At 33.2% G+C, this 24,828-nt stretch overlaps 2 protein-coding genes and 2 long non-coding RNA genes across 6 annotated transcripts; 3 read left to right on the top strand and 1 right to left on the bottom strand.

Moving 5' to 3' along the window:
• The first annotated feature begins 5,126 nt into the window (after positions 1–5,126).
• LOC148769909 (uncharacterized) lies at positions 5,127–6,939 on the top strand. The gene is made up of 3 exons (XR_016031714.1): positions 5,127–5,788; positions 5,955–6,003; positions 6,517–6,939. It is a non-coding gene; the product is annotated as an uncharacterized LOC148769909 (long non-coding RNA).
• Positions 6,940–7,604: 665 nt separating this feature from the next.
• LOC105977701 (uncharacterized) lies at positions 7,605–9,391 on the top strand. Of its 3 annotated transcripts, none has more exons than XM_088819491.1 (4): positions 7,605–8,000; positions 8,055–8,320; positions 8,447–8,645; positions 9,272–9,391. In XM_088819491.1, exons 1-3 carry the CDS (start codon positions 7,727–7,729, stop codon positions 8,627–8,629), a joined length of 723 nt encoding a protein of 240 aa, XP_088675617.1. In that variant the 5' UTR covers positions 7,605–7,726; the 3' UTR covers positions 8,630–8,645; positions 9,272–9,391. The 3 variants fall into 3 exon arrangements, with proteins under 3 accessions (XP_088675617.1, XP_088675618.1, XP_088675616.1); XM_088819492.1 differs by having other exon boundaries at positions 7,605–8,081; positions 8,136–8,320; XM_088819490.1 differs by having other exon boundaries at positions 7,605–8,320.
• A 248-nt stretch (positions 9,392–9,639) lies between these two features.
• ARP5 (actin-related protein 5) lies at positions 9,640–15,519 on the bottom strand. Its single transcript, XM_013003189.2, has 12 exons — positions 15,212–15,519; positions 15,039–15,109; positions 13,749–13,873; positions 13,186–13,230; positions 12,341–12,443; positions 12,119–12,228; positions 11,763–11,872; positions 11,581–11,671; positions 11,063–11,497; positions 10,799–10,926; positions 10,344–10,710; positions 9,640–10,244 (listed from the first exon to the last, which is right to left on the bottom strand). The coding sequence occupies exons 1-12, from the start codon at positions 15,310–15,312 to the stop codon at positions 9,735–9,737; spliced, it is 2,196 nt and encodes a 731-aa protein (XP_012858643.2). The 5' UTR covers positions 15,313–15,519; the 3' UTR covers positions 9,640–9,734.
• Positions 15,520–20,707: 5,188 nt separating this feature from the next.
• LOC105977485 (uncharacterized) lies at positions 20,708–21,259 on the top strand. The gene is made up of 2 exons (XR_001174564.2): positions 20,708–20,801; positions 20,998–21,259. It is a non-coding gene; the product is annotated as an uncharacterized LOC105977485 (long non-coding RNA).
• The last annotated feature ends 3,569 nt before the right edge of the window (positions 21,260–24,828 follow it).

The following is a 24,828-nucleotide window of genomic DNA, read 5'->3' as shown; positions in this document are numbered from 1 at the left end:
AGAAGAGAAAACTGAAGAAAAATGTACCGGTAACGTGACAGCTCAAAATGTCAAAAGAATGCACGGTACGTAACAGCTCAAAATCCCTGAAGAATGCACGGTACGCAGCTCAAAATCCAGCTTCAATGGTGAACCAAGCATCCTTCTAGAAAAGCAAAAAAGTAGAGCATTTCGCAGTCAGTATAAACCATGTACCTGTACACAACAGGTTTCTTGAGTGAAGATTCTTCAGTAGCTAGAGGAGAAAAAATCCCATTTATAAACCATTTTCTTTCTTTTTTCATTAAGTATTAGAAATCCCATTTATATCTGTTACATTCTTCTCACAATACTAGCTAGTAATAATCTCTTAAGCGCATTGCGTGTAATGTGTGTGATCTGCTGTCACTAATAAGGTTTAAGACACTAAATCAAATAAATCTTTTATTTCTTAATAAAAAGCGCATATAAATAAACCAACTATATACACATGAATGAGACACATCCATGGGCCAGTTTTGGGTCCGAAACCGGCCCGAATTGGCTTGTTGACCGATGAACCGGTATGGAACCCGTGAACCGGCCTGTCGTCCCCGGGACGGGCCCGATTCTATGAATTGGTGAACCGTGAACCGTCGGGCCGGCCCGACGGTTCACCCGGATTAAAATAAAAATAAATAAATAAAAAATAAAAACAAAAAAATTCAATAAAAAGCAAAAAACGGCCGGTGAACGGGCCCTGTGAATCGGCCCAGTGAACCGACCCGGTGAACCGGCCCAGTGAATCGGCCCGGTGAACCGGCCGTTATTTGTTATTTTTTGAATTTTTCCGCCCCCCATTTTTTCTTATAAATACCCTCACACCCCATTTTTTCCTAGAAAATTAAGTTAAAGTCATCTTATTTATTTTCTTTTGTTTTTTTCTATTTAAAAGTAATTATTTAAATTTATTTATCCATTAAGTGTTTTTTTTTAATATATATATAAATTTAAATTTTCGGGCCGACCCGGAACCGGCCCGGATAGGCCCGGAACCAGATTGAACCGGCGGGCCGGGTCGGCCCGCCGAACCGTGCATATTACGGGCCGGTACCGGTTCCGAAAAAAGTGAACTGTGAACCGGCCCATGGTCGTGTCTACATGAATCCACTGTAATTGAAAGCAGCTCAAAATCAATGGTGAACCAAAAGTGCACTGGTTTGAAGTCAAAATATAAACCCTAGTGTCTCCCTCTCTCTCTATCTCTTTGTAGATGTCTCTCTCTCACATACACACATTACAAGGTGAAGATTCTTCAGTGACTATAGTTCTATCTGCCTTTTCTCTCTCTCTCTCTAAATGTGTGTCTCTCTCTCATACACACACATAAGAAACATGTCACGCCATGTCAAATTATATTAGAAAGGCTTTTTTTTGTTCAATAGTCGTCTGACATACACTGGACTGCGTGTAGTGTGTGTAATATGTTGTCACCGTAGGCTAAAAACAAAGTATATATCTTTATTTCATATAATTATGAAAGCATATAAACCAACTATATATACACAATACATTTACTTACTTCTATAGAGATTTGAAACTTTTGAATTAACCCTCCAACTGTATATAATAAAAATATAAACCACAAGTAACATTTAATTGGCTATATCTATTTTTGTGAAATAAATAGACGTGTTAAATGCATAACAAACATTAATGCGTTTTAGACATTACTACATTGTATTAAAATTATTAGGAATTCATGTTTCCAAGGGAACTAATGAACTTGCTTCATGTGTAGATTATTTAACTATTTATGACTTGCTTTATTTGACACAATTTGAAATCCTCTAGAATAGGAGGGTACAGTTAATGAAATATTAAAATATTAATTGAAATAATCTTTAGTGTCCGTAAAGTGAAAAAAGAAATTATAAGCACTTGTACTTTCTTAATATTAATGCAATATTTCATGATTAATTTTTTTTAATTTAAAAATTAAATAAGGTCAATTTTGGGTATTGAAAAAGTTAAATTAACTTAAAAATATAAATTTTATCCAAAGTCAATCACATTATTAGGGTCTTGAAATACTAAATTAAAATAAGAAGCACATGATCCAAATTTAACTGAGCTAAACTAAAACTAGATTAATTTGAAAGCATTATGACACGATAAACGAAAATATGTTCATGTACGCAAAACAATATAAATCGAAAAGAAAAAAAAAAAATATATATATATATATATATATATATATATATATATATATATATATATATATATAGGGCCCATTTGGACCCCTCAAGTATTTGTGTATATCCGCGTATACTTGTATGTATATCTATGCATGTGTGTGTTGGAAGTGTGAGTGTGTGTTTCTCTCTGCCCCATTTTTTCCAGCCGACTCTCTGCTTTTTTCCTCCAGCTTTCTCTCTTATCCCCCCTCTTGGGGTGTGTGCCAATGAAATAAAGATGGAGTGTGGGCTGGGCCTAATGAGAAAGAGGGGGTCATGAATTGGGCTCTCATATTGGGGCCTAATAGACTCATAGGCTAATTGGGTCGGATCTTTTGGGACTTTGGGTTTGCTAATATAATCTGGGCCTATATAATCTAGGCCCAGGGCAAATTAGCCCAGATCATCTACTCCCCCAGTTCGTCATGAGTAGTGCGGAGTAACTAGTCGAGGCGAACTACTCTCTCGAGATGCTTTGACGAGGTGAAGAAATCGAATCAATCTACTCCCCCCAATTCATCAGAAGAGGCGCGAAGTAACTAGTCACTTCGAGTTTGATTTTTTCTCTCTTTTTTCTCTTTTTTTTTTGGAACGAGATGTCGTTCTTCGCTCTATGATCAAATTACCGGTTACTTTAGTTCTTTTATAATGCCATATTTTTCTTTTTCGTTTCTCGTATACGATGTACGTTCTTCATCGTGACTTCTTTATTCCCTGCCTTTAAACCGAGTGCGACCGATACCGATCGCACTCCACTGTCGGATGCGAGATACCTCGTCTTACTTCGGATGCGAGATACCTCGTCTTACTTCTCTTTCAGATGCGAGATACCTCGTCATACTTCGGATGCGAGATACCTCGTCTTACTTCTCTTTCAGATGCAAGATACTTCGTCTTACTTCTCTTTCAGATGCGAGATACCTCGTCATACTTCGGATGCGAGATACCTCGTCATACTTCGGATGCGAGATACCTCGTCTTACTTCTCTTTCAGATGCAAGATACCTCGTCTTACTCCTCTTTTGTGCGGGGTCGATTCCGACCCCGTCTTTTCGGTAACACAGCCGATACTTGCCGCGGCCTTTATGTCGTACGGGGTCAATTTCGACCCCGTCATTTCGGTAGCCTATGGAATTTCTCTTTCCACAAAAAGGTCAACAACCATTAATAAACAAATAAATATAGGCTTAATTCCACTTTGCACCCTTGAAATATACCATTTTGGCACTTTGCACCCTCGAAACAAATTAATAGCACTTTGCACCCTCGAAATACAATAAATCATGCATAATGCACCCCAAATGAATTTTTAAAGCTAAAAAATGTAATTTAATATTTTTAGTGGTATTTTTTTAGGATGCCAAATCTCAAATATTTTTTTTATTCATCAATCATTTTGAAACTATAAAGTTCAAAAATAAAAATAAATTTTATATATATATATTAATTTTTTTTATAACAAAAATCAAATATTTTACGAAAAAAAAATCATTCAACTATTTCGTTATCAAGTTATCTGAAAATCATATTTTCTTCCAAGTATTTTCACCTAATATTTTCAAACAGTTACATAAAAGCTCCATCAATCGAATAATTTAGTGATAAAAGCTTATTTTTTATTTTTTATTTTGTAAGAAAATGTAGGCTTTTTAAATAATCCGTGTAGTTTTTATTTTTTCGCACTTTGTCCGCTCGAAATTAGGTTGGGGGTTCAAGAAAATAACAATTTATTTTTTTTATTTTGCACCCCGAAAAAAAAAACACCAATGAAAAATAAAATTGCCTTTATTATTCAATTCAGGGTGCATTGTGAATGATTTATTGTGTTTCGAGGGTGCAAAGTGCTATTAATTTGTTTCGAGGGTGCAAAGTGGAAGTAAGCCATAAATATACATATATTTACTTATACAGAAAAGCTGTGGATCTGTACTTTACCCACACACACATAATCATCAATAGAGAAATAAAGAGAGTTAGAGATATGATATATATGATTTTCATTCATCTGCACAACTCGTGTTGTGGCTGAATCAATCATATTTTTCTCTCTTTTTTTTTTCATTTTTAATAATTATTTAACAATTTTTACTATTAAACATTTTCCACTCAGCTGAAGCTGACAGAAAATAGAGTCAGAACACCTAACCTCCACCGTGGGGTGATGTGGGCCTAGGAGAATGGAGTCATCACTAGGTTCGGGAGCCCGGTTGGTGGGGCTGCTGAGCTGCCTAACGCCGACGCCCGAGAAGGAGTACCGTGTTTCTCGCTCTTCTACTTATTGGAGGAAACCCCAAAATCAAACCAAAATAATCCTGAAATCAAACCAACGCACGTCTATAACTCAAACGTTCCCACAGACGACGCCATTTGATAGGGCCCAGTTGGACCCCTCAAGTATTTGTGTATATCCGCGTATATTTGTATGTATATCTATGCTTGTGTGTGTAGTACGATGTGAGTGTGTATTGGAGGTGTGAGTGTGTGTTTCTCTCTGCCCCATTTTTTCCAGCCGACCCTTTGTTTTTTTCCTCTAGCTTCCTCTCTTATCCCCCTCCCCGTCTTGGGGTGTGTGCCCATGAAATAAAAATGGAGTGTGGGTTGGGCCCAATGAGAAAGAGGGGGTCATGAATTGGGCTCTCATATTGGGGCCTAATAGCCTCATAGGCTAATTGGGCCGGATCTTTTGGGATTTTGGGCTTGGTGATATAATCTGGGCCTATATAATCTAGGCCCAGGGCAAATTAGCTCAGATCATATATATATATATATATAATATTATATATATATATATATATATATATATATATATATATATATATATATATATATATATATATATATATATAATCCCCAATTCTCGCCTCCCTATTTTTCTACGCTTTATTTTTGGCCTCTTTTAATCTGAAACGGCGCCGTTTCGTTTCAATCCATCAATCACCGCGCAGCTTTCTTTTCTTTTTCCTTTTCATCCAGAAAATGCACGATCGACCTGCTTTTTCTTTTCAATTTAAGTTTTTTCCCCCTTTTCTCTTCTCTCCCTTTTGCCGTCGCAAATGTTGACAGCCGCTCCGCCCCTCTTCTTCTCCACTCAGAGCCCTGCCTTTTTCTTCCTTCATTTCGATTTCCTCTGCCGCCCAATTCTCACAACAGATTTCCCTTTTGTTCCACACAGCCATGGGACGGGAGGCCTGCAATCGTTGACTCCCGCCCACTTCCACGCCCGCTGCCGCCGCCTCCTCGCTCGCCGCCCCGGTCACCGCCGTCGCCATCGTCGCTTCCCACCACATCTTTCCCCCACCTGCTCCGCCGCGCCTCCTCCTCCACATCCAGATATTCCGATATTCCTTTCGGATCCGTCCACCATCTCATGAATTCCCAGCTGCCCCCTCCCCCTAACAGCTACTTTCCTCCCTCTCTCCCCCCTGCACCGTCCTACCCTCCATTGATGCCCCGTTTCAGAGCACTGCGCGAAATGGAAATTGATATTCGGAAGTCGAGACTGACATCGATAAATTGAACGACTCGATTAACAGGATTTTGAATAAGATGAGGCAGGCCGGCGTCGCCGCGTCCATTTTATGGCAGTCGCTGAGGTCAGTGTTGTCGTCGGCTCATTTGGAGAGTTTGAGCTTATGTTATTCACGAATTATTGAGCAGTCTTTATACTCTTTGGATGTGATCTTTTGTGGATTTGTTTCATATCCAGTTATAATTCTGAAATAATTTATGGTCATGAATTCTGAAATAATTTTGTTGCAGGTGCTTCTGCTGGCGATTTGATTTAATTTTGAGTTAATTTTCGGCAATGGTAAAGTTTCAACACTTGCACGATATTCTTAAATATTATTGTTCTTGTTCCTGTTTTGTCATTGAAGAACATGTCGATTTTTATTCTTATATTTTTTTAGTTGGAGCATTTAAGCCGACATGCCATGTTTCATTTATGTTTTCGGATGCGAAATCTCGAAAGCAGGTTTGGTTTATCCTCTAGAATTTTGCTGAACTTTTAGAATCTTCTTTACAGAGTAAAACAGGTTTACCATATATTACCTAATCGCTCTAGCATTCGGATTAGCATTGTATGCGTGCTTATCGTCTCGCTTGTTATAATTATGTTGTTCCTTCCAGTTGCACTTGTTTTTGGTGCATAATCGTGTCTAGTGAGTGGTGATTGTAGATGTAGGTATTCAGTTTTCATTGTTAGCAAATATCTATAGTTTTTTTGTTCGCGTATCGGCACGACAAATTCTTGAATTATTTTTGTCAGTACTAGTAGGACAGGCTCGTCGTTTTTTTGTTGCTTGTATAAATGTTATTGTAGGTGTCAATGAAGACGGAGAATGGTTAAATGGTAATGGTCCCACTCTTTCACAATCACGAAAACATATATGGGAAGGTATTTTGTTGTGGTGTTATTAACATTGCCATTACCAATTTAGGTTCAAAGCTATGTTTCTTTGATATGAACTGAGCCCTCTGATCAATTTTTAGTTATGGGTTCTAATTTTCTATCGTAGATATGTGGAGACATTATTTTGTTATTTTTCATTCAACTATATTGGGTTATTGTTTCCAATAGATGTTTTACTTGTCATTTATTATTGTTCCACAGCTCATGTACAGTTCTGTAAAGTGGCACGGCAGTAAGGGTGACTTATCTGTAGAGTTGTTGATGATTAATATTAGCATTTGAAATCACTGCTTATATGCCTAAAACATACTTGTTATTGACCGTAATTTACAAGAACATTCTTCAGTCTTAGTACATGGTTAAGGAAGCAGGAGTTATGGAGATTCCTTTTGCTCAGGTCGATGCAATCATCAAGAAATTGCGTAACCTAGCACATAATGAAATTCTGTAACCTGGCATGGAATGTTCCTGTTAATCAGCACCGCCGATCCGAGCACCGGCACCGCGCCTTGCGCGATGCTCCTCACTAGTATATATATATTATATATATCATGTATGTATGTATTTTTTTTATGTATGTATGTATTATGTATATACAAAAGAGAAAAGGTTAAGATCAGAGCAGAGGCAACCAAAATGCAGCACAACAAAAATAGCATATTGAAAAGAAAAGAAAGCATATTAATAAATAGCACAAAGCATATTTCACCAGATGGAGAATCCTCCTGAACCAAAAGTTTTTGGTTTCTTATGTTTCATCTCATTGCCCTGATTCTCCTCACCCACTTGCAATTTGTTCTTCTTCTCCAGTTTCTCCATCGACATCTTTTCCGGCCGTATTCAGAGAAAGCGATCTCTCTCTGTCTCTCAAAACCCTTGGTTTCGTTCTCTTCTTGAAATACCTGATTTAATTTTGAATCAGGGATATATATATATATATATATATATATATATATATATATATATATATACCAAACAAAATCTGATCTAGCAGCCCAGCCCACTTATAAAATCCCGCCCATTACTTGGCCTAACCCCCTATTTATATTCAAACCTGAAGATACCGAAAGTTTGGGGGAAAACGACTAGGGTTTCAATTCGATCGCACAGTGAGAGAGAGATGGAGATGGCTTGTTATGAGTCCGGCATGAAATTATCGAAATTGCTGGATGCGGAATCGGATACGAAGAAGCGCATCAACAAGATACTTAAACAAGTGACGAAATTGCAAGAGAAGAAACCGGCGACGAACAAGCGCACGGCAAAAATCAATATTATACTCGACCTCCTCAATCAATTGAAAGAGAAGGAGGAATCAGAGGAGGATGATGATGATAAACTCGAATCGATGAATAAATTGGAAGAGGAGGGTAAACTTGAACTGATTAAGAAATCGGAAGAGGAGCTGAAATTGGAAGAGGAGAAGAAACTTGAATTGATTAAGAAATTGGAAGAGGAGGAGAAGAAACTTGAATTGATGAAGAAATCGGAAGAGGAGATGAAATTGGAAGAGGAGAAGAAACTTGAATCGATGAAGAAAGTGGAAGCGAACGAGATGCCAAAATGGATGGAAATGAAGCTCACAGAAATGTTATCTCACAGTAGCAGACCAATGTATGACCGAGATTCCACCATCCACAGCTATACTCCCCAAGTTGTGCAAAAGCTTCAAGGTTATGCCCAAATGGCAATTGATGTGTTCAACCAAGAACAGGTTTTCTTTTCTTTTTTTTTTTCCTAAAAAAATTGTTTATGTTTATGTTTTCTTTAGTCGACTTTTTGAAGGATTATTAAGTGGTTAATTAATCTGGTATGTGTGTGTGTGTGTGTGTGTGTGCAGCCAATCAAATACAGTGTGGTGGACGTGGTCAGATCAATCAGGCGTTTAATCAGTGGATCTGTACTGGATTTGACGTTTACCGCCAAGCCTGATGATGGAGGGGATGCCGTAATTTTCTACGCAAATATTCGTCGAAGAGTCGGACGTCCAGTGAAAGTAACTTATGTTGGAATCGAACGTTAACGTCGTAAAGCTACAGGTAATGTTTGCCACGACGTTTTTGTTTTCTCTGTGTAAGCCGCTATATATGTTTCGTATCATATTTTTCAACTTTTTACATCTGAATTTCGTTCTACTTGGCTTGATTTGAGCTTAGCTAAAATTCCTTGCTCTAGTATGTATGTATATATAATTTCTCATTCTTTTCTTTTTCTTAACGAAGAACCCGTAACTGAAATTTTTGGGACCTATAAATTCTTGTTTGATTCAATGAAGAAATCCTTAACTTCATCGACCATCATACTGCCTTCATTACCTGACCCAAGGGGGCAAAGGTGGGTTGGTTGTTCGTACTTTCCGGAGGTTTTGCTAATTTTTTTAGAATCGATCATAGGTTTTTTGCTATTGCAGCATGTCCATGTCAGCTCCAACTATGATTAAAGTGGGTCCCACATAAATTCTAGTCACCGACCAAATCTCGGTCTTCTCAAATTAAAATATCATCCCCAACCAACAATGTCCGTTTGCTATATTTCAATTAATTGCGTATGTTGTGTCTGAAGTATGTACCGGTTTATGTAATGGAAATTTAAACTCTTTTAACAACTTTCTGCCGTATTCAAATTTACGAGCCTTTTAACACCTTTTGTGATTTTCCTATTGCAGGTGATTTCAGAGATTCAGGGAAAGTGGTAGATATTTTAGCTGTGTTCATTTTCATGCAATTGGATTATCAACTTACTTTATTTTTTATTTCAAAAAAAAATGATTGTGTAGAGATGTCAATGCCTGGAACAAAAAATGACAGACAAAATGATTTTAACCTTGCTAACTTATTACCCCCATTCTTGTAATTGTTATAACAAAATTAACCATCATTGAATATAATTTGACCCAATTCTTGTAATTGTTATAACAAAATTAACCATCATTGAATATAATTTGACCCAAGTATTCAAATATGTAGTAACAAACCCATTCAATTGGTTTGGACGAAACCCTCTAGAGATGGGTCTTAAATACTTAACTCGCAATTTTTAAGTTATTTTTTTGATTAATTACGGTGGATTCTCAAATCCAAATACACTCTAAGAAAACTAAAAATTAAAACGAACCCACATCACCGCCATCAAAGAGTGTACCTCAACCGGTAACTCCTAAGCCAATCTTCGCCCTTTTCGTAATAATCCTTCCTACTAAAAGTTTGTCTCGAAAACCGCGCAGCAGCAGCATAAGCTGAAGCTCCACGCCATGCATCGAGAATCGAATCCGACGCTTTAAGAATCTTGATACGGGTCCCACAAGGCCGAACCATTCGAATCCCAGCTTCCAAACGCTCACTCATGCCTGGAAACAAGCAGCTCCCACCCATAAGTAGAATCGAATCGGTTACTCTTTCTTCATCCACACCTTCTCCGACTTTCGAAAGCAGCAGCCTCCCTATTGAAACCCCCGCCATCTCATCCAGCCCCGCCTGGTCAACGCCGGTCCAATTGGGGTTCAACAGAATCTCCGGGCACCGGAATCTTTCCACTCCGATCACAATCTGGAAATCCTCCTTCGTCAGAGGTCGGAAACGAGGCGCCTCTGCAGAAGCGGGTCCCGGTTCGGATTTAAAAACAAAGGTTGGGTCTATTTCCTGAAGAAAAAAATTAAAAGACACATAAACTCATCTAATCTGTGTAGAGGAAGGACTTGTTGGGAATTAACGAGAAAGATGGGGGGTATAATCGGAAACCTGGAGTCTAGAAGAGATACGAGCTAGCTCCGATTCGTACGGATCGAGCTTATCATCCTCGTCATCGTCGTCGTTGTCTCTGCTCATGAGCTTGTACAGCTGCCAATCTTCATCTCTCGTTCCGAAAGTGTCCTCTCCTTTGCCTCGGTCAAAGGCTGCCGTAGTCAACAGGCGCATTCTCTCCCTCTGTGACGAATTCAATCTCTCTCCACGACCTACCCCTCCGGATGGATTATTATTGTTATTATTATTATTATTTCCGTTTGTTTGTCCAGGATTTGTTTTTAGTCTCTTTCGCTGCTCTAATTTCTCGGAAAGATCTCTGTACTTTGCTCGTAACTCCTCCAAATATTGCTCTGGATTCTCTCTATCATGAAAAAAAACATAGAAACCCTCAAGAAAATATAGTAGCCAGTCAAAATAACAAATAAAAAGATGAGAGTTGAATAGCAAACAAGCGTCTGTCTTCCTCTAGTTTCTTTTGTCTCTCTCTCTCCAATTCCTCTTCGACCTGTCTCTGTTTTTTCTGCTGCCGTGCGTCGGATGTAGATTTGATGAATATCTGTTTCCGTTTTTGCTTAATCTGTAAAGGAGACGGAGAAAAAATTCAGTAAAAATGTCACCAGAACCAGCACTACAAGAACTTATTGCATAAATCAAACTTAAAACAAGAAATATTGAAACAAAAACAATTTTGTGAGCGAACGAACTTATTAAACCTGGTCGGGTGTGAGCATCTCATCAGGTACGCTAATCAGATTGTATTTTTCGCTCGAGGAAGAATCCACCTTCTCGACACTTTCAGCAGGCTCTCCCTTTGCTTTGCGCAAAGATTGCGTTGCTTTTGAAAAGGCCGATTCGACTTCCTGTTTTGAATTGTGTACCGATTTTGCAAGGATCAATGTGACGTCATCTTCTGTTGTTGCATGCCTTAGCCTCTGTAACAGCATTTCCAAGTCTCGTACTTCGTTTTCGAGATCGTTTATTCGGTTAATCCTCTTAGCTTCAGCCATCTCCCTTAATCTTTGGCCCTGCTTCTCTCTTAAAGCTGCCTTTCTAGCAACTTCTTCCTCTGACGGGGCCTCCTCGACTGGTGCCGGAGTCCAAGGAAGCTGCCAGCACCTCGTCTTTTCTTCAGCTTTCTTGTCCCCTTTCTAAGACAATAAGTTTATCATTATTTTATTGTGGACGGATTAAAAAGCATTTAAGTGGCTTAAGTGACTGAGAAAAGAGTTACCTGAAAGAGTCGAACTTCTGATGCGTAATCAAGTGCTATATAACAGTGTTCCATCTTCAGGTCTTCAACTTTTTCCCATGTAAGATGAGACCTGGTTTACGTGTTTACTATTAGTGCAAGTCTCGTTTAATCGAATATTTTTTTCTGTTTTGTTCGTGCAAATTGAGTTTTGTAATGCTTACATGTGATGAGGGTATTTAAGGGAAAGAAGTTGCTTCAGATAATCAGTGACGTGATATCCACCAATGTTAGTCCGACAGCATGCTTCATAAACAGGTTCTCCATTCAAAAACTGAAATTGGATTTTAAAAAATCCAGAAAAATTCAAATCACAGTAAATGCTCCAAACTCAGGAATATCAAATTAACAATGGAACCCAATTCATATTACTGCATCTATTTCACTAACGGAACAAAATCATACTACCTCACCAAGTATCATGTACATTTTTTTATCGCACTCACTCGTTGATATAAGTAGGTTTATATGAATAAAGCAAATGCAAATACAATCAGCCACGTAATATAGAATAGCATACCGGGATAACATGGCTCGTATTAAATCCGGAGCAGATTGCAAGACCATCGTTACTACAGATGCCAAGTTGTTGATTGTACTTGTAGCTAAATGCTGCATCAACACCAAAGGCTGCAATGCCATAGAGAAACAAATATTTCTGAGTATCAAAAAAGCAAGATATCAATGATATAAATAAAGTCTCCCACTTAATGGATGCAAAAAAAAAATTATAAAAAATTACCTACTGATGGAACTCCATAGGACTCGAAAAGGAGTTCCGCCATTTTAGTGCGAGACTGGAGTGGGTTGCAAGCACATTCAGTAATCAAGACAGGATGGTTAATCTGCTCTTCCACCAGTTTAAAACAAAGCTTAGGCAACAATTAATAAGTTCAAATTTATAAGGTTTTAAGTATCGAAGATGCAGAATACTAGTACAATGGAACTGAAGCAAAACAATATTTCTTTGTTATATTGGTAACGTGTCACCTTTCCTTCTCCAGTTTCTTGATATTGTATAGTGATGTCCAAAGGAACGAAAGGAGCACAAATGATGTCAAAGGGAAGTCATTTAGTTATTAGCAGTTTAGGTTTGTAACTTTGTACAGCTCTGTCTTCAGAATTTGCATGAATGATATTACTACAAGAATACTTCCAATTTTTTGTAAATTTGGAAAGGTCAAAAGCAGCCGGTTCACTAAAAACTAGCAGTACAGCAGATTTATTGAGCATTACACATTCAACATTATAATGCGATATTTAAGGAGCGGGTAATAACTGTCAAAAGATAGACTTCAGGTGACACTATAATCAAAGCGCGTCAAATTAAGATCAATTTTGTTGAGGCGAGCTGTTAGACTATCTATCAACCGTGAACGCTTAAGAGGTTGTAAGTAATGACAACTACTGTTTTGAAGAAATTCAACAGATAAGGTTGGGAAAATGGGGTGATATTCGGATTTTAATTTTTGGTTGATTATGGGAGAAATGAGACAAAATACACATCCATAGATAATTCCCTTTCCTCCAACAATTTCCAGTTTTCAGACCTTTGTTCTTACAAAAAAAAAAGGTATGCAGGCGTACCTGTGATTGATCAGCACCCAATCGATCAAAGGCAAAGTCAAGGATCTATGTCATCAAAAAGCAAGAAAAAAAAATTATTAAACAAAAAATCACATGTCTGCACTGAGAATTTGAGAAATTAGTTCACATTAAAAATAAATTTTAAAAAAAGTATAATGTACTTCTGAAATGCAGCACGATGATTATAGTTCACAATGGCAACATAACTATGCCATGTAGATGTGTCCAAATGGACTATAGGATGAGAAACACTTTCTATCTTGCTGCTTTCTGTCAAAGCAGATTAAAACGATAGAAAGTTCTCCAATATACTGACATTTGGCACAGAACTACCACAGATAGAGTTTAAATTATGCACTTGATATTACTATTCTAAGCTATCCGGCTTCATCCACACAAAACGCTACACCCTCAAAATATTACAGTGACCAAGATTTCAAACACGACAAAGAAAATTCAAGTTGTGCCTGGAGGAATAGTAAGGACAAGAAACTAACATATATTTGCAAGAAATCGGTATATATCAAGGGATTGATTACTAAGAATAGATGAATCAGCCTTACATATTCCATTATCTCAAATTGATAAACAACGTTGCCGTCGAAAGCCGAGCGAGGTCCTGACCTAGTGCAATCAAAATATTTCAGTAATGCAGGATTATGGTCTCCTACAACTGTGATTGTTTCACCTGTACAGAAAATAAATATAAATAGAATTTTTGGTTAGTACCACATTCAACAGCAAAGACAAGAAATAAGACCTCTCAAAGTGAAGGCTAGCCATATTCCATCGAGATGCAATGTCATCGAAATTAGTAAGGTAGATCTAAACTTGGCGGGTTTATAATTAAGCTAAATAACAGATAAATCATTGAAACACACATCGGAATGGCAAATGTAAGAAGATTTGTATGGACAAAGCACACAAGTCCTGAGTTAAGTATTAAGATTTAATCCCTTTTTGATGTCTCCATTGTTAAGAAGGTGAGTATATATATATATATATCTGGGTTATTTAAGGAAAAGCCTACTTCAGCTAAAAAAGATTTAAGTCTAAAAAGCTAGTGAGAACTTCGGTTAGCCATCCATTCTTGTTATCAAGTCAATGTTGAGGAATTTGCACAAACACGCGTGACACAAGACAAAATACTATCATACCTTTCTCATCTTGGCAGATGCAACATAAGCATATATTTCTTCTCAAAACTAGATTATACATAATTTCTGCTTACACAAATTCCCTACCACGTAAACCAAAAACACTGTTTTAGTTTTACCTACTTGAATATCCAATCTTTATGTGTTGAACTTTAAGAGCAGGATAAGCTCTCTCTGTACACTAGTTTCCCACATTAAAATTATAGAATGTGAGTTCTATTTATTTTTCGGACAAAAATACTACTTCTTGAGATCCTCCTCATCATAAGGTTGCACACCTGGTCTGATGAATATTTTAAATCGTGGATCACAACTGGCTGGAATCGACAACGCCAAACACCAAACTTATTCTTCCAAGACAGTGATTCCTAACCAACTTTATTAGATAAATCTTTCAAACTTTTCTTGTTTAGAAACACATTTGCTTCATGTTACTCTTAAGTGCTACCCTCTAATGGAGCTCGAAATAAGCCACATATGGATATACAAACATAATTTACGAGATTTCTTTCCAGTTCAAATAACAGAGACTTGCTAACAGTTGCACTGACAAACGTCTCAATAAAGTAGAATAAATAGTATCCCAGTAAATAATATGTGAAACAATCAATTATCAATTTATCAGTAATACATTAATACCATAAAAAAATTAAAAAGAGCACAAATACACAGTGACTAATAATGAGTTATATTTACCAGTGATCTTATGGCGAGGTCTCTGAATGATGTTTCGGAAAATAACTCGAGGTTCGCTCTCTCCTGCCCATCTGCATAACAACCCTAATTATTAATCCCAAATCGTGCATGCTTAAAAAAAATTAATTTTTTTTTCAGCTATAATCAGAAATAGGGTTTAATTTGGGGGATACCCAATTCGAAAATAGGAAGCGCCATTGTCGATAACAATTGGATGGTCTGAAGGGAAACTACTGTAATCCGACTGCCTCTGTATCTTCGATATAAACGGCATTTTCGTAATTCAACCTCACTCTTTCTCTGCGGAGAAGAGAGAGAGTCGTGCCCTAGTATCTTTCTCTTTTGTGCTGCTGCTCTGCAACTGCGTTCACCTTGCAGCAGAAAAATACATTGGACATTCGTCGAACTGTTCTGTTTGTGTCGGACCGGTTTGGCTGAACCGGTTCGGATTATTCATTGTTGGAAAATACTAGTTAAATATAAATATTTAAAAATTAAATAATTTGACAAATAATGGTTTTTTTAGTTGTTATCGTAAGTATTTATTGGGAAATTACAATTTTGGCTCTTTATAATTTATATTGATATGCTAAGTCCTCTAACTAATCAAATTTTAAATTTACATGCAATAATTTTGAAAATGTAACATTTATAGTTCAATGTTATAGACAAAAGAATAAACAATTTTATTAATTAATTGATTGTTGAAATGGTAAATCAACTCACACGACACTTAAAAATTGTAAATTTGGCATATAATTTAACGACTTTTGATATCGTAACGTTTTAGAGTTCGACTTTCATATATTGGCGTTCAATTTCTTACACATTTGGTTCGATTTTAACTGTGTGTTTGCATAATTATTGATTCGGACTACAATTTTGTGAAAATGATGCATACTTGTTCATAGTCTTAAAACTATGGAATAAATTATTTGTATCAAGTACTTATGTGTATTTGATAATATAATTTGTGGACATATACTTGTAAAGTATTTTCAATTTTAGTGGCTTAACTGAATTTATATATACCTCTAAAGTATTTTACCTATATAATTTTACTACGAAATATCCAATAAGCAAGGAGGCCACAAAAAAAAAATTAAAAATTTTTAATTTAATCTATATAATATATAAAAGTTGAATTGCATGCCTAATTGATTGACATTTGTCAATTTCAAATGATGACATGTCCTTAATTTCATCCAATGTGGCAAATTGATTGGTGAAAATAAATCATCAAAAAACATGTCACTATTTTCCAAAATTAAAAAGATATTAATTATTTAATTATATTTTTATATCATACCATTTATAAAATACTTTAAATATATCAACTTTATTGGAAAACTCTAAATAGTTTTATTTTTTAATTTAATTTCAATAGTAATTAATTTAATTTAAATTCAATTTAAAATCTTCACCTATTATAATTGTATGATTGACGGTGTTACGAAAATTGTGTATTTTAATTCATAAACTTGGATTTATATAAACAAAATATTGCAGAATAAATCATTTGATATTATACATTATACATGAACATGACCAGAGAATGTGTATCGTAAAAATTTCCCTGATGGTTGCTTCCATCTTACATCGACCCCCTTACGGTGTGATTTTTCACGGAATTTTTTTTTTATTACGTGGAATATTCACCGAAAATGCAGATTCTACCTTGCACACGATATTTGTTTATGGTACTTTTCAAAGACAAAAATTACCGTAAGGGGCACTTTACACGAAATATTTTTTCTTCTTAAAATCTTCACAACTTTTTAGTATTACTATTACCTCCCCTAAAGGTATTTTTTGTATTTAAAAAGTAAGATAAAAGAAATGTCACGTCTGCAAGGGTAGAATCCACATATTACATGGAATAAAAAAAGATTCCGTAAAAAATCACACCATAAGGGGGTCGTGTAAGACATAAACAAACATCTGGGGGATTTTGGTAATTACCGATAAATAGGGGTGCTTTCCGTAATTTAGCCTAAGTTCATGAGGATTTTCATAATTTATCCTATTAACAACGATTATCGTTCTTTTCACGTCTTAATGTTTGCTTATACCCTTACATTATTTCAAATAATTTTAATGTCAGTTTGATAATATAATTAAATATTAATTTCTAATATATTTAATATGTGTTTCTTGATATATCAGGTACCACACATAAGGAATTTGATATAAAAGTTGCGACATTGAATATAATTGTTTATTATACAAAATAATAGATCATTGCAAAAACATTGATGCAAAATCAAAATTAGGATTGTGATTAGTATTAGCATTAGAATTACGATTATAATTAATATTCTTTGAATTAGTATTGGTATTAATACTATGATTAGGATTCGGATTAATATAGTATTATAATTAATATTAGGATTAGGATTATGATTATGATTAAGATTAGTATTAGAATTATAATTAAGATTATGATTATTGATTAGTACTACAATTAGAGACATGTATTAGTATTATGATTATGATTAGCATTAGGATTAGGATTATGGTTAGAATTATAATTATAATTGTAATTAGAATTAACATTAGCATTAGCATTAGTATTATCAGTAGTAAAATTATTAGGATTATAATTAATGTTAGAAATAGGTTTAGGATTAGAATTATGATTAGGATTATAATCATGGTTAATGTTATATATGAATATGATTGGGAATAGGATAAGGATTTGGATAATATTAGTATTACACTTATAATCAACATAAGCATATCCAGATTAACATTAACATTAAAATTAGTATTAGAATTAGAATATGTACATTAGCATTAACATTAACACTATTAACATATTAGTATAAGAAATGGTATTAATATCAGTATTAATATTAGTATTAATATTAGTATTAGTAATAATATTAGTAATAGTATTAGTATTAATATTAGTCTTAATATTAGTGTTAATATTAGTTTTAGTATTAGTATTAATATTAGTATTAATATTAATATTAATATTAGTCTAAATATCAATATCGGTATCAATATCAGTATCGGTATAATTATCGATATCGACATTAGTATCGGCATCAGTATCGGTATGGGTATCGGTATCAGTATCAATATCAATATCAATATCAATATCAATATCAATATCAATATCAATATCAATATCATATCTGTATCAGTACCAATATCAGTTTCAGTTTCAGTATTTGTATCCGTATTAGTATTAGTATTAGTATTAGTATCAGTATCAATATCAACATTTGTATCAATATCAGTATCAGTATGAGTATGCGTATCAGTATCAATATCAATATCATTATCAGTATCGATATTAGTACCACTATTAGTATCAATGTTAGTACCAATATCAACATCAACATTAATATCAGTATTAGTATGAGTATCAGTATGATTGTTAGTACTTGTATGAGCATGAGTATCAATATTAGTATGAGTATCAGTATTGTACGACGAGTATCAATATGAGTATCAATATTAGTATTAGTATTACTATTAGTATCACTATGAGTATCGGTATTAATATCAGTATCAATATTGATATCAGTATTAGTATTAGTATTAGTATTAATATTAATATTGCTATGAGTATCAGTATTAGTGTAAGTATCAGTATTAATATTAGTATTAATATAATATTACTATGAGTATCAGTATGAGTATAGTATTAGTATCAGTATCATAATTATTATTGTTATTAGTATCAGTATTAGTCTTAGTATTAATTAGTACTAGCATTTTTTCCCCGTGCCGATGCACGGTATCGAATTTTAAAAGTGAAAAAAAAAATAATCAATTTAACAAATTGAATTTCTATCTTTATTTTTTATGATTTGGGATATATTTATGAAAAAACAGGAGGTTGAAGTATTTTTCACGATTTATCAGTTTGATAATTGTTGAAAATATAGTTAAAATTAGTAAAAAACAAAAGTTAAAAATAAATAATTACAGAAATGTCATTAGGGTTTTTTAGGGTTGCCCAACGTTTCTTTCTTTTATATATAAGATTAGTATTACTATTAGTATTAATATTAGTATCAATATCACTATTAGTATCACTATAAGTATCAATATTATTATTAGTTTTAGTCTCAATATTAGTCTTATTCTTAGTATTAGTATTAGTATTAGTATCAATATAACTATCATTATCAATGAAAGTATCGGTGTTATTATCAGTATTAGTATCAATATTAGTATTATTCTTAGTATTAGTATTAGTATCAATATGAATATTAGTATTAGTACGTATTAGTATTATTATTAGTATTGGTATGAGTATGAGTATTAGTATTAATATTAGTATTAGTATCAGTATTAGTATTAATATTAGTATTAGTATCAGTATTAGTATTAATATTAGTATTAGTATTAATATTAGTATTAGTATTAGTATTAGTATCAGTATCACTATAATTATCATTGTAAGTATCAATATTATTATTAGTATTAGTATCAATATTAGTTTTATTCTTAGTATTAGTATTAGTATCAATATGAATATTAGTGTTAGTATTAGTTTTATTATTAGTATTAATATTTGTATTGGTAAGAGTATGAGTATTAGTATTAGTATCAGTATTATTATTAGTATTAGTATTACTATTAGTATCACAATTAGTATTAATAGTTGTGTTAGTATCATTATTAGTATCGGTATTAATATTATATTAATATCAGTATTAGTATTAGTGTTAGTATTGGTATTAGTATTAATATTAGTATTAGTATTAGTATTAGTATTAGTATTAGTATTAGTATTAGTATTAGTATTAATATTAGTATTAGTATTAGTACCAGTATTTGTACCAATATTAGTATTAGTATCACTATTAGTATTAACATTAGTATTAGTATTAGTATTAGTATTTAATATTAGTGTTAGTATTAGTATTAGAATTAGTATTAGTATTAATATTAGTATTAGTATTAGTATTAGTATTAGTATTAGTATTAGTATTAGTATTAGTATTAGTATTAATATTAGTATTAGTATTAGTATTAGTATTAGTATTAGTATTAGTATTAGTATTAATGTTATTAGTATTAATATTAGTATTAGTATTAGTATGAGTATGAGTATCAGTATTAATTGAATTAGTATCACTATTGGTAACAATATTGGTATCAGTATTGATATCGGTATTGGTATCAACATTGGTACCAGTACTGATAGTGGCATATACATCATATCTCTTTTGCTATATTTATAAGTTTTACTGTTGTTTGAGTAATGTGCATCACTAATTGAACGCCATTAGTCATAAACTTGCAAATTATTTGAATATCTATTGTGTTACTTCTCTGCTACCGTGTTGTTACCTTAGTTATTTTGCAGAAGATTCACATGTTGTAGTAGATTGCAATTCAAAAAATAGAGTTATACCATATGTTTTAAATGATTTCACTTAATCTTGATATCGTGTTTTGCGCGCTTCATGCTTTCTTATTTGTAATATATAACTTAATTTTATATGTTACAACTCTAAATTAAGAGATAAAGTTTGTTTTTTTATTTCCTTCCATTTTGTTTTCCTTGAATTGGTATTGTTATAAAGAGATAGTCGTTTACATAACTTTATTTTTCTTATTGTGAAACTGACCTCCGTGCAACGCACGGGTGAAATACTAGTTTAAAATTAAAAATAAATAAATAATAATATGTGGTTTAATTTGTGGAGGAGGGCAGGCTGTGTAATTAATTGGGTAACAGCTTCCACCACAAGACTGGAGATGCTAGCTTCCCCAAAAGTCAAATACGCAGCTTCTGTAAGAAGCCATGGCAATATATTATATATACACTAATTACTATCTATATATATGCACTGTAACTATAATCACTTCTTCTAATCAGCTACATATATATGTATCTATATATATATTCTCTAAAAAGGAAATTAAAAAAAAGGATAATATCAGATTAATTATTGGGTTGTTGTTGTGTTATTAATTAATGGAGTTGCAGGCGGAAGGTCATGATCACATGTGCAAGACCCCACGGCAAGACCGGTACAAGATTCCGGCGGCGGCGGTGTGCCCGGCGGCGCCCAGGAAGAAGGCCGCCGCTGCCGTCTGCATTATAGCCCCAAAAGATGGGTATTTCCGGCCTCCTGATCTCGAGCTTTTCTTCGCCGCCGCTTCAAGGCGGCGAGGCGCGGAATCATTTTCATAAATTGTATTTTTTGTCTAAAGTTTATTTTAATTTTAATTTTAATTTTTTTCAATTTAAATTATTTATTTATTTTTCTCAGCATGGGCTTTCTAATATTGGGCCTGGTCCAATTATCAAATTCAAATTAATCCTAAATAACATTCACAATAGTTATTTTTTACATACCTTGGGCCGGTTGAGTATAGAACCCATCCTAATTCATGTAATTATAATATAAATCAAATTATTAAATAATATAATTAAATCTTACTTAATCTATAGTTTACTTCATTAACTTTCGTGACCCGTCCTTCAATTTTAGGGGATCATAAAATTTTATTTTGATTTTCTGTGACGTGTAATGATGTGGAGATCAACGGTTAATAATCACCTGATATATTTAATCGGGTGATGCATCAAATAAACCAAGGAAGATAGCAATCAAGACTCTCACCAGCCCATCATTTAATATTCAACAATATAAATTTACTAATATGGAAAATCAAAAAAAGAAAATAAATATGATATGACAAATCCAACTGGGAAGGCTAATTTAGCAGCATTGTTATATATAGAAATATACACTGGTTTCTGGTCTTTGCTTCTGTTGTTGTACATTTGAATCAATTTTTTTTTTTTAAATTAACTTTATTAAAGTTACTAATAATGCAATGCCTAAGGTTTTCTTTTCTTTTGGTGGTGTCCATGTTTCTTTATTATTATTGGTGAATAGTAATAAATAATAATAAGCATATTCCCTTTTCAACTCTGATATATAGCAAAAAAAAAAATTTAATATTAAATTATTTATTTTTGGTTTTTGTTTAATACTTCATACTTGGGGTTTTCTTATTGAGATCAAGAATACTTATCTTTAATTAGGATGTGACGCAATTCATCAAGTCCAAGCTAGTTAAGTTGTCTCACATCACTTTCCAGAAATTGAAATCACCTAACTTTAAATTATAAATATATATGTTTCATTATCCTTATTGAAAAGGTGTGATTTGATATTTACCTATAAATTGTTTGAAGATATGTATTAAGTAGAATTGAGTATTATAAGTTTGAATTCACTAGTTGTAAGATAAATTTATGATGGAATGGATTTTTGGCCTGAAAGGAGAAAAAATGATATTGATTAAAAAAATGACATATATGTAATATTAATTATTATAACCCAAACTCAGTATTTATAAAATTGCACTACCTATGTAGCACAGACACAAAAACAGCAACACGGGAAAATGGTGAAACGAACATGTCCCAAAAAAGAGGACACGAGAACTTGGGGGAAAAATATAAATATTAAAACTTTAGGGGTATTTGTATAAATATGCTATATATATATAAGTTTTTATTTATATGTATTTTTTTAAAATATTTTCATACAAAATATAATAAAAATAAATATTACTATCCAACTATCAAAATTTGTAATTAAACATTATATCATGTAATTAATTACAAAATGTCACAAAAATATTTAAAACATTTGCTATTTAAAGATGTTTCTAATTTTTCAAAAATTATAAAATAATCTATAAGATGTCCGACACTTCGGCAGGTGTCCTCGAGTGTCGGACACAAAACGCGCCTGAAATTCAGATATGTTAAAAAGTTGTAGTTAGACTTGACCACGGTTCGGTTCGGTTTGTTAGACTATACCCGGTTCTTCACGGTTTGGTTCCCGGTTAGAACCTGTAGAACCGGCCGTTTCTGATAATTTTTTATTGTTATTTTTTTTAATATATATTAAAATTATATAAGAAAGACATAAAAATAGTTAATTTAAAAAAAAAATACTTCAAATACTTTAAAAAAATAATGATTTTTCTTACAATACTTAAAAAATATTTTTTTAAATACTTCAAAAATATTTTTTTACTTTTAAAAATTTAGAAGGAACTAATTTTAGTTTTAAAAATTAAAAAAAAGGAAAGGAAAGAAATTGAAAGGGCTCACTTAATTATTAAATTTTAAATTTAAAGTTAAACATTAAATTATAGAGATTAAGTTGAAATTTCATTTTTCTTAATAAATCCGACCGTATAAATAATATTTAATCATTATTTTTTTTTCTTAAAAACGGTTAGAACTATTAAAACTGTGGTTCTAACCGTCGGTTCTCATTTAAAAAAATGAGGAACCAGAATCATACTGGGTTTTTTCGGTTCCAATTCGATTCTAAAACTGTTGACCCCGGTCATGTTCCGGTTTTAAACGAATCAGGTGGTCGTTGTAGTTTTCGTACCATAATCACAACTACATTTTCCTCTATGAAACATATAGGCTACCTGATTCACGTGATTTGTTAAAAGAGATTCTTCAAATCCTATATTATATTTGTAGATTAACATTTGATTTCATTAATATATATATATTTGCATATATGAGATAAATAGTGTGATGGGCAAATTAAAAGTTTAAAATTATTTAATGCAAACAATTTGTTAACTATTGGATCAAAGAGAGTAGTAGGAAGTGGCTATAGAATCGATGAAGAAGGTACGAGGATGACTCGGATTTGTAATTAAATAATTAAATAAATATAAATATTGAGATGGCCTTTCACCTCTGTCTGCCATACCACTACTCCGTGTTCGCCGCACCTCGGTTTCCCCCCCACCGGTTTATTCTCTTAAACCCTAACAATTAATGCCTTCCATTTATTAATCCCAAAGTTTAAAAGATAAATGGCATTTTATTCTGTTGAATTTTTGTAAGGTTTACTCAAACTAAGCGTAGAATTTCTATAAATTAATATTTTTTTTGAAATAATAGTTTTTTTCCGCCCCAATTTGATAGTATTCAATCAAATTATTCGTTCGATAATTTAATATTCAGCTAAATTGTTGTTGGCGAAATATTTGAAAATGTCGGGGGTGGAATTCGAAAACAGAATTAGTACGTATCGAAAACCATGTTGAAAAACAAAGGTGGATTAATCATGTGATACATATTCATCAAACTAGGATTACATATATATTATTGACCTAATAAATAATAGTTAATTGTATTCTCATGTAACATCATATCAACTAAAACATGGTTTGAATTTTGAGGATTAAATAATGCACACATTTGAGGGTGTTTGTGTGTGAGTATTATTGACATTTGAATTAGCAGCACAGAGGTAGAGATCTAGTTCTTGCACCAAAAAGGCAAAGCTAGATCAAAGCTATAAATGGCAAACAAATGTACAAAACCAAGCAAATAAATTAATAAAAAATTGAAGCTAGCTAAATAATAAAATTATAAATATTAAAAAAATAATAATAATAATAAATACAGAGTCTGTGTCTGTCAAATGTCAATTCCGCCCCCCTAAACAACGTAAATGCTTGTGCAGGACGCAACAAATCCTCCAATCCTAATTTCACACCATTACTGTGTAAGTTTTCCCTTTTCCGAGGATTAATGTTTTTGCCTGACTTCACATACTTACTTATTTCGTACCCGGGATTGCGATGCTTAACTGTTATACTTATTATTACTAATCTCTCTCTCCTCTTTCTCTCTCTTCTCTAATCTCTCTCACACAATTACACCAACCAGTCCTTAAATCTCGGATGATCTGTTTATCCCACATTTCCAAAACTCTCTCTATAAATAATAACTCAGTTGCGCTTATTAATCCCTCAC

This window comes from Erythranthe guttata, chromosome 6 (assembly GCF_056151865.1).
Source record: "Erythranthe guttata isolate IM_541 chromosome 6, IM_541, whole genome shotgun sequence".
Classification (NCBI taxonomy): Eukaryota; Viridiplantae; Streptophyta; class Magnoliopsida; order Lamiales; family Phrymaceae; genus Erythranthe; species Erythranthe guttata.
Note: the sequence above shows the minus strand (reverse complement) of the source record. Positions and strands in the feature narration are given on the sequence as shown.

What these genes read in the sequence shown, in the direction of transcription:
- ARP5 (XM_013003189.2), bottom strand. Translation starts at nt 15,312, where the DNA reads ATGCCGTTTATATCGAAGATACAGAGGCAGTCGGATTACAGTAGTTTC. An exon ending in GCTTCCTATTTTCGAATTGG is followed by an intron (nt 15,110 to 15,211) that starts GTATCCCCCAAA and finishes GTTGTTATGCAG; the next exon opens with ATGGGCAGGAGAGAGCGAAC. An exon ending in ACCTCGCCATAAGATCACTG is followed by an intron (nt 13,874 to 15,038) that starts GTAAATATAACT and finishes TTTTCTGTACAG; the next exon opens with GTGAAACAATCACAGTTGTA.
- LOC105977701 (XM_088819490.1), top strand. Translation starts at nt 7,727, where the DNA reads ATGGAGATGGCTTGTTATGAGTCCGGCATGAAATTATCGAAATTGCTG. An exon ending in ATGTGTTCAACCAAGAACAG is followed by an intron (nt 8,321 to 8,446) that starts GTTTTCTTTTCT and finishes GTGTGTGTGCAG; the next exon opens with CCAATCAAATACAGTGTGGT.